Below are 15,073 nucleotides of genomic sequence, written 5' to 3'. Positions count from 1 at the left end.
CGGCTCCAGGCCTCAGCACGCCAATCGCGTGCTTGGGGCGGCATGCCGCGGGGGGCGCTCTCCCAGTCGCCGGGAGGGCGGCAGGCGGCTCCAGTGGACCTCCCACAGGCGTGCCTGTGGAGGGTCCGCTGGTGCCACGGGACCGGCGACCGGCAGAGCGCCCCCAGCGGCATGCCGTCGTGCTTGGGGCGGCGAAATTGCTAGAGCCACCCTTGCCTCATCCCCCCTAATGTCCCCCCAGATTCTCCCACCCCCCGTATTTTCCTGCCGTCTACTGCCCGTCCTAGCCCAGGTAGGTGCCATTTCCCTGAGGGCAGCCTGGTGCCAACCCCACTGGGGACACTGGGAGATGGCGGCCATCTTAACTGAGGGCGGGGGATGGGCATTTGAGGGGAAACAGGGCAGGGGACGAGGGTGTGAGGAGGGAGGGGCCATGGTGGGGGCAGGGTGTGCGGGGCGCAGGCTCAAGGGGGATTCGAAGGGGGATAGTCCAGGGGGCAGGATGGGAAATGGGGGCAGGCAGAGTTTGAGGGGTGTTAGCTGTGGGCAAATCTGTCGCTCGTCCACTTCCAGCTCCGTGGGGCCGGGGGCAGCTGTGTGGGGAGGCTCCTGGGCTGTTCGGGGGGTGGCAGGTGAGCAGGGGGGTGGGGGATTTAAGGCCCATTGGGACCATCCAGCTGGGCTCCTGCAGCACCTTTAAAGCTGCCCCCAAGTCACGGTGCCCCCGGCGTTACCCAGCGCTGGGTGAGAACGGACGGGTGACGGCGCCACCATCACACCCGGGTCCTGGCTCCCAGCCCCCTGCTTTAACCACTGGACCCCACTCCCCTCCCGGAGCCAGGATTGGAGCCCCCTGACGCCCAGCTTCCTGCTGCCACTAGCCAATGGCGGATAAACAAAACCTGTGTCACCTCCCTCTCTAGGGGCCTGGCCACATAACCCCTGACAGTGTCTCCTCCAGCTCGGGGGCAGGGTCTCTGCGGGGCCATTAGAAGGTCCCTGGGTCTCTCCCGGCTGGTGACCCATTGGGGGCCCAGGATGGAATTTCTCTTTCTCTGATTTTCTTTAGAACCTGGTTCATTTAATTCACAGGCTGAGAAAAGCCCCTTAGAACCAGGTGTTACAGCGTAAACCTGTCATCACCGCTCAGCTATGGCAGAAGGGGCAGCAAACCCAGGCGTTCACCATCGCACCTGCTCCTCACTCAGTGCCATGGCTCGTGTCGCAGGTGGGCAGGTTGGCAGGCTGAGAGGGAAGGCTGCAGAGTCAAACCCTCCAGCACCAGGAAATGCCACAATTACAGTTTCCTGAATGACCTTAACTCTGCCCCCTCATGCAGCTCCATTACAACACCAGCCTTTAATTCCATAATCACGTATTAAAGTTACCGACATGGGTCATCAGCCCAGCTTGAACCCAGAATGAAAAGGGGATGGATTTTTCATGGAAATCATGGTCAAAGCTGCAGGGTACGTTGAGGGTGACCTATCCCCCCTCTCCACAGAGACACAGACAAGTTGGGAGCTGCATGACGCTTGGCCAGGCTGACGGTCACTGGGTTTCTTTCATTTTGCAAAGATCTCTGCTTACTTTGACCGCACTAGATTTCACCAGCAGATTTGAGATAATGTGTGATGGACGCAGGAAGAGATGAGACATCGTTGACTTCCTGTAGCTGGAGCCACCAGCTGAGTTCCTCAACTGGGGCTCAGTGGAGCTGGGCATCGGGGTGTTGGTGGCAGTGCTGAGGGGCCCCTCGCTGTCCCCATCATGGCATCTGCTCTCACCGTCCTCTTCCTCGGTGAGTATCGGAGACAGCCAGAGCATGTGTCCATGGGGTGGGAGTGCCCATGGTGGGGGCTGTGAGACGAGGGCATGTGCCCATGGGAGGGGGGATCTGAGATCATGGTGTAGGATCCAGTTGTTCTGGGATCTGATCCTTAACGGCCCGTCTCCTTTCCAGGCTGCTGGCTGGCCGGGCAGAGCGGGGTGTCTGGACGTGTATATCTGTGGGGAACGGGTAAGCTGGGGGAATTTCCACATAAAGGATGAGGAACTTGGATGGGGGGTGAAGGGTGCAGATTCCCCAAAGTTATGATCCTCTCAGATCTTTGCTCCCTTCCACACCCAGAGGTGGGGACTGAGACCTCACCCCACTCATTACAGGGATGGGCACCACACAGGGTGAATTCAAAGCTCTGCCCCCCAGGAAATACAGAGTGAAGGCACCAGCCCCCCCACAGCGCCCCCGCACTGTGCCCGGGGGGCTGGCAGGAGCCCGGGGAACGGGTCAGGCAGAGCAGGGCTGTAAGACGTGGACACGCAGCGGGACTGGAGCAAGGCCCCGTTGTGTCTCCCCCTCGGCTGGCTGCCCACGCGTGTCACTGCTTTGCTCGTGGGTCAGGCTCAGCCCAGCCCGGCGTTCGGAACGTCCCCTGAACACCTTTGGGAATATCCCGTCCCCAAAGGGGCCCCCGGCACCGTGCAGAGCGGAGCTAAATCCCCAGCGGCTGAGAGCGGTTTGGGGCGGAGCAGAGCCAGAGATGGAGCCCCAGGGGTGGTCAGGAAAATGTTAGAACAACTAGGGGATTTTGCAAATGTGTTTTTCGGAGCCTTTGCTCAAAGGACTCAGATTTCTCCCATGACCCCCACCCCACCCCCGCACTCCTGTGCATACAGCACGTTGCCGGACAATTGGAGTCAATGTGTTTTTTAGAATATTTTAAAGACTAATCCATGTTTAGCCCAACTACAGCAGAGCTGCAGCTCGGCTACAATGTTAGAAACACAGAAGGAGGGTGATTCTGATCTCAGCCCCCACTGGGGTCAATCCAGAATCACCCCTGACTACAGCGGGGGACCCTGGAGAACTGAGGGAATCCGAGACTGGAAATCTCCTTTCGCCTCTGCTGTGTCTCACCCCGGCTGTGAGCCGCGGGGCCGGGCTGCACCCCAGGGACGGGCAGGGGGTAAAATGCTGGAGCGACAGATGGGCAGAGGATTGAATCAGACAGAAGCAGTTTGTGTCAACCCCACTTACTGCCTGTTTGTTTGTGACTCCAGAGGGGTCCTACCCCAAACCCTCCATCTCCGTCAGCTGGGTGGGGTGATCCCCATGGGGGGAAATGTCACCATCCGATGTCGGTATCAGTACCTGGGCATGAGGTTCCTCCTCTCCAAGGATGGAGCTGGGAACTATCTGACTTACACAGACCCTGCCGGCTCTGAGGCTGAATTTCCCATCACCAGCGCCAGACGGGAACACGGGGGCAGCTACACCTGTTGTTATAGCAACAGAACAGCCCCACCTGCCTACTCGGAGCCCAGCAACCCTGTGCAGATCATTGTAGCAGGTGAGGGGCCCAGCCCGGCACCTCGGCTCCCAGCCCCACACCCAGCTAGATCCCCGGGGGCTCGCACCGATGGGCCACTCAGAGCCAGGCTCTGCCCTGAGCCCTGGGCCCAGCAGAGGGGACGCCCAGCCGGGGAGGGGGGACGGAGTCACTGGGGGTCCCAGCCAGGGGGGAGCAGCCTTCTACCCTGCACATGGTCTGACGCTGCCCTGGTCACCGCGGTGTCGGGCGCCTGCCAGTCGAGCATTAAGCGCCGTGGCCCCGTCTGTCCCGGGCGGGTCGTTCTCTCTCGTCCTCTCCCCGGGGCAGGTCTGTGCCCACCGCACAGGGTCTGGTCTGGGGCGGTTTTGGGGGTCAATGGCCGCGCTGCCCCGGGTCGATAACGGAGCAGGCCGGCCGGGGGAGGGCGCCTGGCCTTGGAGCCAGAGGTGGGGAGGTTTGGGGGGCCCTTGGCTGCTGGGGGAGCTCGTTCTGCAGCCTGGGCCCGGCCCCGGAGGAAGTTCTGTCCCCTGCCCAGACGAGCATGACCCTGATTGTGGCCGGGCCGGGGGCAGGGAGCCGACACCCCAGGGTCACCCCAGAGCTGTGGGCTGTTGTGTGGTGTCTGCCCTGCAGATGGGGGCTGGCAGGCGGCACCCGGGTTAGCTCTGATGGAGCTGAAAACAGCAATGGAGCCATGGGCGGGCAGGACTAGCCGCTCGTGGGTGCACCTGGCGCCCTGGGCGGCTTGTCCTCGAGCAGCCAGCCCGGCCCCACGCACCCGGCACTCGCAGAACCCTGCAGCCGGAGCCGGGAACACACTGGGCTCAGCCCTCGGGCACCTCGGAGATCAGGGCAGAGACCTTGGACTTGACTCCGTCTGCGGGACGCTGATGCGGGGGCTGGGCGTGGTGCCCTCGCAGCAGCCTGTTCTGGGGAGGAGCTGCTGCAGGTAGCTTGGCCGTACCCACACTCCCCCAGGGCAGGCCGGATGCAATGAATGAGGCAGGGGCCACACGGGGATATGAGGATCCCAAGCACTAGGGAGCCACGGCTCCATGTCTGTGGGGCTGGGAGCCCAGCTCGCAGGGCCGGGATTCTGGGTGCGGGGAACTCTGGGACCTGGGAGAGAATCTCTGCCCCAGGGGCCCTGGATCTGCCCATGGCTGGGGCCAGCCGCCGGGGCTGGGTGGGTGCCCGGATCTGGCTCTCACAGCCTGTCTCCCGTGCGCAGATCCCAGCTTACCCAGACCCTCCATCTCCCTGAGCCCCACTGGGGTCACTGTCCCCGGGGGGCAGGCGCCACCATCCGGTGTCAGGGGCAGCTCCAGGCAGGGCCGGCTTTAGGCCTATTCCACCAATTCCCCCAAATTGAGCCCCGTGCCCAGTGAGAATCCCTTCCCTGGCTAGAGGTGCCTTTTTACTCACCCGGTGGCGCTCTGGGTCTTTGGCAGCACTTCGACGGTGGGTAATTCGCTCGCTTGGGGTCTTCAGTGGCACTGAAGGACCTGCCGCCGAAGTGCCGCCGAAGACTCGGAGCACCGTCCGGTGAGTATAAGGCCCACGTGGGTTTTTTTGTTTTGTTTTGTTTTTTAGTCATTCCTGCCGGGGCCCCGTCTAAACTGTTCGAACTGGGCCCTGCACTCCTAAAGCCGGCCCTGGCTCCAGGACATGAGTCGCTGACGGGTGTCTCAGCTATGGGGGAGCAGCAGCTGCTGGAGATTCAGGGCCGAGGGTGTGCGGATCTCTGCCTCTACGTTCCCTCTAAGCTGCCATGGTCAGGGAGGAACTTCTCCCCCAGCCCTGGGCTGCTGCGGTGAGAGGGCTGAGGGGAGTCCTCTCTCCTGCACCAGCTCTGGGCCAGCCTGCACCCCAAACCCCTCACCCCCAGCCCCACCCCAGAGACCCCACCCCAGCTGGAGCCCTCACCACCCCCGCACTCCAACCCTCTGCCCCAGCCCTGGGACTCCTCCTGCACCCCGACCCCCTCAGCCCCACCCTCACCACACATCACCTCTCTATGCACATAACAAAATTCATTCCATACCGGGATGTACAAAATTAGTGGGAGCACAGCCCTGCCCCCAGGGGGAGCTGCAGAGCAGGGGCCTGTCCCCAGGGGGATGCTCCCCTGGCTGCCCCAGCTCTGGGGGTGCACAGAGGAGTCGGGGCCCAGGGGCTGCCCAGCCGGCCGCGCCCCCAGCCTGTGACGGCCTTCCAGGGCCGGCTGTGTGATGCCCACCTGGGCTGGGGGCTGTCTGGTTACAGAGCAGTGGGAGTTGCACAGGTTGGCTGCTGAGGAGCAGTCTGGAAACACCAGCTGTGGGGAGACCCCCAAGGATTCCCGGGCAGGGGAAGTGGGGGGAGCTTGAGCCTGGGGCGGGATTTTTTTGTGGTGGGGAGAGATAGAAATCAGCAGGGGACAGCAGCCAGCAGCTCCTCCCCCGCCCCAGCGCTGCTGGTGGAAACGGCTGGTAGAGTTTGGAGGGAGGCTGCCCAGCGCCGGGGAGAGACACCAGCAGCCAGCGAGGTACCAACCGGCACCAGAAACGCAGGACCCAGCGAGCGGGAGCCAGTGGAAAGGGACCCGGTGGCCGAGCTGTGTCATCGAAGGGGCCAGGCACAGAGCTGGCAGGGGGAAAGTCCCGTTGGGAAGGGGCAGAGATGGCAGGAACAGGGGGAGGCCGAGAGAGGAAAGACAGAGGCAGGAGGGGGAAAGTTAAAGGAAGAACCAGGCAGTGAAACAGGAAGAAAAAAAAAAGAGTCGCTAACTCTAAGTTAGAAAACCGCAGAACTAAAGCACGAATGAAAGGTGACAGAAATGAGCTGTGAGTAAAGAGAAACGGGCTGTAGAAATGAGGATTACGTGAGCTGTAGTGAAAGTGAAGCCAATAGTACGGACACAACGTCCGCCCGACACCTTCAGGCACAGTGACAGGAAGAGAGACTTTGCCAGGGAGCAAAGGGACTCTAGAAAAAGCAGCGGAGGGACAGTTGTTGCATTGAGAAGCCGACCCATCGCCTGGAGAAATCGCTGCAGGTGTCTGAGCTGGAGCTCAGAGCAGTAAACAGAGACGGCGCAAGGGGAGGGCTCAAGACGCAACAAACCAGCCTAGGGACAGAGAAGCCGCGACGGGACCGTAGCGCGGTGGGTTCCGGCCTAGTGCCTGGGACGGTCCAACTCCAGCTCCTGGGGCTCCATGAATGTAAATTGTTGCCCATGAAGTGGGTTTAATTCAGCGAATGGCAGTTACTAATCAGGCAGCTCAGCAATAGTTCCCAGTGTGACCCTACCCAGCAGGTCCTGCTACACCAGCGAACTCTGATCCACTTGTGATCATTCCCCACCGAACTGATTTCTCCCTCCGCAGCCGAAGGAGAGAAAACACAATTGGCCTCCAGGTCCCCTCGGCCTCCCCTTGCCCTGCCCCAGCCACCCCTCCCTGGGCTCCTGGCAGATGGATCCGCACCACAACCCATGTCTCTTGTGTCACTAGCCCAGCTCTCTCGGTCTTTCGGGGGGAAAGCATCCAGGAGACTCTCCCTGCAGGGTCCTGTATTGGTCTCATCACTGGGGCCAGGCTGTGGGGACGGGGCGCAGTGACTGTGCTGGGGTCTATGTCCCACAACTTGTCTCCTCCTGCCCCGTGCAGCTGGTGGTAGCAGGTGAGGGGCCCAGCTCAGCGTCCCAGCTCCCAGCCCCACACCCAGCTGGGCCCTCAGGGGGTCTCAGAGCGAGTCTGGGCTGTCGGTATTAGCGCCCCTGGTTTGATTCAGCCCCGGCTGGCAGACAAGCTCCCCTGTAGCTCTACAGACACAGGGACGTTCCTCCTCCCAAATAGGAACAGCCGCACCCAGACCTGCTCCGCAGTGACTCCAGGTGTGAATGGCACCAGGCTGGGGCAGGGACCGTCTCTGTGTCGTGTGTCTGTACAGCTCCGAGCACACAGGGGAGCTGGCCCAGGACAGGGGCTCCGGGTAATTAATACTAGTCACTAATGATTTTGGTTCCGGTTTCCGTGGAGCCAGGCAGGGGCTGTATCTGCGCTCAGGGTCTCGCTGGGCCGATCCTCCCCGTTCTGGGATCCCGGGGGTGCTGAGCCGGCCTGAATGCCTGGGTCCCGTCCTCTCCCCAAGGACGCCGGCTCATCCCGGGGAAGAGCTGCCATTGCCGACTCCAAGAGGAGAGGTTCCCTGTATAACTAACCACACTCACTAGGGCTCCAGCTTTCTCATCCCCGCGCCCCTCCCCTCACAGATGCTTGTTCTATTCCTGCAGGGGGAACATACTGGACTCAGTGGAGAACGAGACCGACTCCCACCCATTCAGGCAGCACGGGGCCAGGTACCGAGTCTGGGTGCACAAAATCCCCATCAACCCTCCCAGAAACAGGTTTGTGCTGCCAAAGGGCCGGCTGGGTGGGACGGAGCAGAACCCCACAGCGAATGCCCCATCTGAACCCCCCGACCCATTTTATGAGGGGGGGCTGTCACTGGACAGATGACAGATTGGCTTGATGGGGGCAGGGCCTGGGAGAGCTTCCCCCGAACGCACAGCCGCACCCTGTGGGACCCACAAACCGGGGTGCTGTGCTGCCCACCGGCATCACAAAGCCACCTGTGTGGGGCACAGCTCGGTGCGTATCCCCCTGGGAGAACAGGGCCGGGGACGGAGAGCCGGGGATAATGATCCCGTGTATCCTGTCTGCCTGCCTGAGTCTGCAGACAGCCTGGGGGAACGGCTCAGAAGCAGGGCTCCCCCTGACACTTCTCTCTGTCACAGGGTCTCGCCACCCCATGAATTTCTCCTCACTGACGACCACTTTCCACGCCCACTGGGGGTCCAAGGGGCCTGAGCCCAGGAGATACACACAGACATATACGCTGAGGCCGGGAGTGGGAGCCAGTCTGCCACCCCCCCCCCCAATCTGGCTAAACGGCTCTATGGCCTTGGGACCCAGAAAGGGGGCTAGAGGCCGGAGCCTTTCCGCAGGGTCAGCCTGGCTCCAATTACCAGCCTTGCCAAAGGCCGCGAGACAGGCACCTGTATCTCCCCCTCCTTAACCTGGGGCAGCAATTTAGTGTCGAGGTTCCCTGCGGAATTGGCACCCAGGGTCCATCCCCACTCACCCCTGGACGGGTCCCTCTGCCTCTCAGCTCCGCCATCACCAGTTCATCCCCTGCTGTTCTGCCTCCTGCCGTCCCTGCCTCTCCTGGTCCCCTGACTCCTTCAATCTCCGCTGCAATTCCATCCGTCTCAGATACACCCACAGGGAGCCTGGTGGAGACCCCCTGCTGGTCAGGGACACGGGTCTGCAAAGATGGGGGTCGTATCCTGGGCCAGCTTTATCACCCGCAGAGCCCGATTCGAATACTCGGCAGCGGTCTGGGGCTTTGGCGGCACCAAAGGACCCCCTGCCGCCAAAATGCCGCCAAAGACCCCCAGAGCAGGGTCTCCCTAGGTGCGGGCACGGGGCCCTCTTAAGCGCAGGGCCCGATTCCGGGGAATCAAGTGAATTGGCCTAAAGCCGGTGCTGGTCATATGGAGGCTCTTCCAGGGGGTGAAGGTGGCAGAGAGGGGGGTGCACGGGATTGTTGCAGGGGGTGGAGGTGGCCACGAGGTGGAGGAGGCAGGGGTGTAGTGGCAGGGAAGAGATTGCACAGAGGCAAAAGGGGTTCGTTGCAGGGGGTGCAGTGGCAGGGAGGGAGTGGCACAAGGGAGAAGTGGGCAGGAGGGGGTTGTTGCAAGGGGCTGGCAGGTGGGTGGGGGGTGTCTGTGCCCAGCGATGTTGCAGGGGTGAAGGTGGCAGGAGGGGTTTGCACAAGGGAGGAGTGGGCAGGAGAGAGATGGCAGGTGGGGGCGCAGGGTCCCGAGATTGATGCAGGGGTGAAGGTGACTGTGGCTGGCTTGCGGGGTTGCCGGGTGGAGGCTGCCCAGAGGCAAAAGTGGCAGGACAGGGTGGGTTGTTGGGGCGGGGGGTGCACAGGCGAGAAGGTAGCTGGTCGGTGGGTGTTGGAGGGGGTGGCGATGGCTGGGGGAGGGGTGCCCGGGTTGCTCCCACAAACACCATTCCCCAGGCCAGGGACTGGACCTGTCCACGCCCCGGTGCTCCGTGAGCCCATGCGGCTCCCCGTGGCCCGGCTAGGTACCTTGCAGGCGGAGTAGACACCCAGTTCTCCGCCCGAAGAGCCGGGCACAGAGCCGGGCTCTCCGCCTCCCCTGGGGCTCTCCGCCGCGGCACAGGCAGCCAGCCCCCCCACCGCCCGAGCCTGCCGCCGCCGAGAGCCCCGGGAGTGGCAAGGATCCCAGCTCGGCCCGCAGCAGGGGGAAGAAGGCGCATCTGCTAGCGCTAGACCATGGCTGCCCGGGGGCGGGGGGGGCTAGTGGGGCATTTGGCCCCAGGCCCCGCAGGGGCCCTCACGAGAATACAGTATTCTATAGTATTGCAACTTTTTTTATGGAAGGGACCCCCGAAACTGCTTTGCCCCCGGCCCCCTGAATCCTCTGGGCAGCCCTGAGCCGCTAGACCCTCCCCTTCCCCGCTCAGCCACCAGCTGCTCCCCCAGGGGGAGGGACTGGCCGCGCCGTGGGCGGCCTCTCTGGAGCCGGGGAGCAGCAGCAGCCTTGTGCTCCGCTGTTTAAAAAAAAATGGGGGGCACCACTTTTTGGCACCCCCAGCCACTTGGCGCCATAGGCAGCCGCCTAGTGGTTGCACCAACCCTGCCCGTCCCATCTGACGCTACCCAGCTGGGACCCAGCAGCCGGATCCCCCCACGACAGAGCTGGATGGAGAAGGTGAGCGGGAGAAATGGAACAACAGGCTCCCGGCTCAGACGCCCACGGGGCCATTCGGGCCGTTTGGAGGGGGATGGTCCCTACAGACAGAACTGGTGGGTTCAATTCTTCTAGATAGAGGGTGATGGACAGATCCATGGGGACCGACGGCCACGGGTCCGTGGGAACATGGCTCCTTGGGAACGTAGGGCAGTGGACAGATGGAAGCACGTCTGGTGAGGGATAGAAAGATGAACTAAGACCTTGTCTACATGAAAACTGGACCAGACCTGACGGATCCCGTGTGGTTCCCAACCCTTCCCCGGTGATCTCAGAGCGAGTCTGGGCTGTCGGTATTAGCGCCCCCTGGTTTGACACAGCACCAGTTGGCAGACAAGCTCCCCTGTAGCTCTGCAGACACAGGGACGTTCTTCCTCCCAAATAGGAACAGCCGCACCCAGACCTGCTCCGCAGTGACTCCAGGTGTGAATGGCACCTGGCTGGGGCAGGGACCATCTCTGTCTCCTGTGTCCGTACAGCTCCGAGCACACGAGGGAGCTGGCCCATGACAGGGGTTCCTGGTAATTAATACTAGTCACTAATCATTTTGGTTCTAGTTTCCGTGGAGCCAGGCAGGGGCTGTATCTGTGCTCAGGGTCTCGCTGGGCCGATCCTCCTGTTCTGGGATCCCGGGGGGCTGAGCCGGCCTGAATCCCTGGGTCCCGTCCTCTCCCCAAGGACGCCAGCTCAGCCCGGGGAAGAGCCGCCATTGCCGACTCCGAGAGGAGAGGTTCCCTGTATAACTAACCACACTCACCAGGGCTCCAGCTTTCTCGCCCCCGCGCCCTGCCCCTGACAGACGCTGGTTCTATTCCTGCAGGGGGAAGTGACTCGACTCAGCGGAGAACGACACTGGCTCCCAACCATCCAAGCAGCACAGAGCCAGGTACCGAGTCTGGGGGCACAAAATCCCTATCAACCCTCCCAGAAACAGGTTTGTGCTGCCAAAGGGCTGGCTGGGTGGGACGGAGTTTAAAAAAAATGGGGGGCTTGGGGCTCCCGGGGGTGCTGAGCCGGCCTGAATCCTGGGTGCCGTCCTCTCCCCAGGGACGCCGGCTCAGCCTGGCGAAGAGCCACCATTGCTGGTTGGTGGGAGAAGAGGTTCCCTGTATAACTAACCACAGACACCAGGGCTCCAGCTTTCTCACCCCCGCGCCCCACCCCTGACAGACGCTGGTTCTATTCCCGCAGGGAGAACTGACTCGACTCAGTTAGGAACAACGCCGGCTTCCACCCACCCACTCCGCGCGAGGCCAAGTACCAGGACTGGCGGGCGGGAATCATCATCAAACCAGCCCTGGAAACAGCCCCATCCTGGGGGCCCCACAAACTGGGTTGCTTTTCTGTCCACCGTCACCACTAAGCCACCCTTGCAGGGCACAGGTCAGTGCATATCTCCCTGGGAACGGCGCCGGGGATAATGACCCCGTGTATCCTGTCTGTCTGCCTGAGATTGCAGACAGCCTAGCGGACCGGCTCAGAAGCAGGGCTCCCCCTTCACTGGGGTGCTGCCCAGTGTGGCATTAACCGTGGACCCTCTCAGTCCAGATAAACGTGGTGTTAACACTTGAACCCACTGATCCAGAGTGACATGTCGTTAACTCTGGAACCTAATGACAGCTGTTGCAATGACAGCACCGTTACATCTTCCGCTGCTGATCCTTTCAGCAGGGCATGGTTCTCCCAATGATCTCAAAGTGCCCTGCCCAGACACAACCCCCTCCCACTGCCATCCCCCCACCCATATGATTCCTACGCAGAAGTGAGCTGAAGCTGCTGAGAAATTCCCAGGACAGGGGCAGGACCCAAGAGGTGGGCGGGGGGGCGGTGCTGCAGGATCTGGGCCTAGCTGGCTTCACAGGGTACATGGGGCCTGAGGTACAGCCCCCCACACACCCTGCCCCCACCCCAGTACAGCCCTCTGCTATTGGGAGTGAATCCCCGACCACTATTACCCAGAATCCCCTCTGCTCCTGCCCCCCACTAGCCCCATAGACTGTTCTGCTGTGGGTCCCTGGGTCCTCGAGGAGGAGAGATTGGGGCAGCAGGTAACAAACCAGCTGCTCACGGTGCTCACATCCTGGTGCTGCTTCCCAGGGGGATCAGAACCAAGCGCAGCACCGGGTCTGACCCGCAACATCATCGCCGGGGTGAGCGCAGCGGCCACCGGCCTCCTCCTCCTCCTCCTCCTCGTGGCCTTCGTCCGCTACAGAAGTGAGTGTCCCGCCCAGCGAGGGAAGGGTTAAACCCACTGCTAAGCCAGGCTGGGAAGGGGTCACGGCTTGGATGGGGGACGGGGAAGGAAACCCAGGGGGTGCGGCAGGGGCCCAGCAGGGGGCGTCTCCCCTGGCAGGGAGAGCTGGCCCCAAAGCCCCTGGGCAGCACTAGGGGGAGCTGGGCTGCAAGGGGGAGGGACCTGTCTCTAGGGTATCCAGGCTCAGCAGCTGGAGGGGGTGGGGCTCCCTTCAGCAGAGCAGGGGGTGGGAAATCTCATCTGTATTGGGCCCCCCATCCCAGCTGCCCTATAGGGCTATGAGGCAGGGCTGGTACACGGGATCCAGGTCGACTCATGGACGATTCTGCTTTGTGTCTCTGCAGGGACAGGACCAGCCCCGAGACAGAGCAGGTGAGACCCAAGCTCCGCTCCCCACCCCCGATCTTCCTGCCCCAGGACTCCTGGGTTCTGTCCCACCTTGGGGAGGGGAGGAGAGGGGGGGGTCTAGTGGTCAGAGCAGGGGGGCTGGGAGCCAGGACACCTGGGTTGCTCCCTGATCTGGGAGGGAAGTGGGGTCTAGTGGTTGGGGAGGGGGGCAGCGGGGTTAGGGAACAGGGTTCAGTATGAGGCAGGATGGGGGGCTCTCTGGGTGTGTTGTGGAATCTCCCTGCGGGTGGGGGGGCTATGACATTTACAAAGGGATTTTCTCTCTTTTAGCACCAGCCCGTTGGCGGTGTTGAAGACCCCGGCTCAGGAAGATCCCGTCTGTGAGTAACACACATAAGCGGTACCAGGGTGGGGCAGGACCCCTGGGGAAGGGAGGGGCTTTTTATGGATCCCCGTCCCCTCTAGTTCAGGGCCTGCCTCTGTGTCCCCCCCCCCCACTCCTATCCCAGGCCTGGGGCTTTTGTGTCCCCCCCCTTCACATCTCCATCAGACCATCCCAGCCAGTGACCTGCAGGGAATCCCCATCCACTCCTTGCTCCCAGCCCCCTGCTCTAACCACTAGACAAAACTACCCTCCCAGAGCTGGAGAGAACCCAGGAGTCCTGGCTCCCAGTCCGCTGCTCTAACTACTAGACCAACTCCCCTCCTAGAGCCAGGGTGATAACCCAGGAGTCCTGGCTTCAAGCCCCCCCACAATAACCTCCTGGACTCTGCCACTGTCTCTGTGCCTCAGTTTTCTTCTCTGTAACACGGGGCTAATGACCCTGGCCCATGCTGTGGGGCGGGGGAGGGGTGGCTGTGCCAGCCTCACACCACCCCTGGCTGGATATGGGGGTCGGAGCTGGGTGTGGGGTTCTGCTCTGGGCCGGCCAGGGGTGCAGCTCAGCGGGTGTCTCTGTTCCACAGACTCCACCATCGACTAAGGGAAAGAGCCGCAGACCCTGGTAAGTGTCCCCTGTTCCCCCATGGGCCCTGACCCCAACCTTGACCCACATGGGCCCCAGCAGCCCCCTCCCCCCTCCCTCCCCCCTCAGCCTTTCATGGCACATTCAGTGGTTTGGGGTTGGGCTGCTGAGATGGAGATGGGCTTATGGGAATGCCAGCTGGGATTGCAGGGGGTGGGTGTGTCCCCCTGCTGGAGGGGATGGACCCTGCTCTGTGTGGGGGGGGGGGATGTTTGGTGCATGCCACACACACACACACACACACACACACACACACACACGAGTGACTCTCTTCCCTCCCAGCCCAAGGAGCCTGACTCCGGCACCTACGCCGAGCTGGATCGCCAGACGCTGCAGCCCAGGGTGTACGACACGATCAACATGAGCCAGGGAGTCCCGCAGTGAGAGCCCCCCACAGCCATGGGGCACCATCCCCCCAGGGGGCGACAGACTCACCCCCCTCCAGCGCCAGCTCCAGAGAACTCTGCTTCTAGGGAAGATTTAGGGGAGACGCTGCCCTCTCCCCACTGCAGCCCCATCCCATCAAGCTACTGTCCCCCTGCCCTGCCCTGCCCAGACCCACATATCGGGGGAGGGGGGACTCAGCACTGGGAGGGGGAGGGGACACATTAAGGCAGCTTTGATGTTATTTTGCATCCTGTTAACTTCCAGATTTGTAATAAACACAGAACCACAAACCAGCCCCCAACCCCCCTGTCCTGGTGCCAGGAGAGTGTGTGTCACACCTGGGGGAGATGGGATTGCTCTGGGGAGGGGCAGGGTGCATAGGCGCTGTCAGGGTTCTCTCCCCACTCTGAACTCTGGGGTGCAGATGTGGGGACCCACATGAAAGACCCCCTAAGCTTATATTCCACCAGCTTAGGTTAAAAACTTCCCCAAGGCACAAATTCCTTTCTAGCCTTAGTATCGCTGCCACCACCAAGTGATTTAAACGAACATTCAGGGAGGGGCCACTTGGAGCCCTACCCTCCCCCAAAATATCCCCCCAAGCTCCTTCACCCCCTTTCCTGGAGGGAGGCTTGAGAATAATATACCAACCGATAGGTTAACAAAGTGAGCACAGACCAGATCCTTGGGTTTTTAGGACACTAAAAACCACTCAGGTTCTTACAAGAACTTTATTATAAAGAAAAATAAAATAAAAATGAAAAGTAAAAGAAGCACCTCTGTAAAATCGGGATGGAAGGTAATTTTACAGGGTAATAAAAAGATTTAAAACACAGAGGATTCCCCTCTAGGCTCAACTTCGAAGTTACAAAACAGGAATAAACCTCCCTCT

At 61.6% G+C, this 15,073-nt stretch overlaps 1 protein-coding gene across 2 annotated transcripts; it reads left to right on the top strand.

The window, feature by feature from the left end:
* The first annotated feature begins 276 nt into the window (after positions 1-276).
* On the top strand, positions 277-13,149 carry LOC120388351 (mucin-5AC-like). Of its 2 annotated transcripts, XM_039510143.1 has the most exons (8): positions 277-292; positions 1,505-1,801; positions 1,964-2,020; positions 7,612-7,725; positions 10,988-11,053; positions 11,359-11,550; positions 12,265-12,381; positions 13,100-13,149. In XM_039510143.1, the coding sequence occupies exons 2-8, from the start codon at positions 1,771-1,773 to the stop codon at positions 13,120-13,122; spliced, it is 600 nt and encodes a 199-aa protein (XP_039366077.1). In that variant the 5' UTR covers positions 277-292; positions 1,505-1,770; the 3' UTR covers positions 13,123-13,149. The 2 variants fall into 2 exon arrangements, with proteins under 2 accessions (XP_039366077.1, XP_039366078.1); XM_039510144.1 differs by lacking the exons at positions 277-292; positions 1,964-2,020 and having other exon boundaries at positions 10,988-11,101.
* Positions 13,150-15,073: the final 1,924 nt, after the last annotated feature.

The sequence above is a fragment of the Mauremys reevesii genome, linkage group 22 (assembly GCF_016161935.1).
Source record: "Mauremys reevesii isolate NIE-2019 linkage group 22, ASM1616193v1, whole genome shotgun sequence".
Classification (NCBI taxonomy): Eukaryota; Metazoa; Chordata; order Testudines; family Geoemydidae; genus Mauremys; species Mauremys reevesii.
This window is presented reverse-complemented; position numbering and strand designations above follow the sequence as displayed.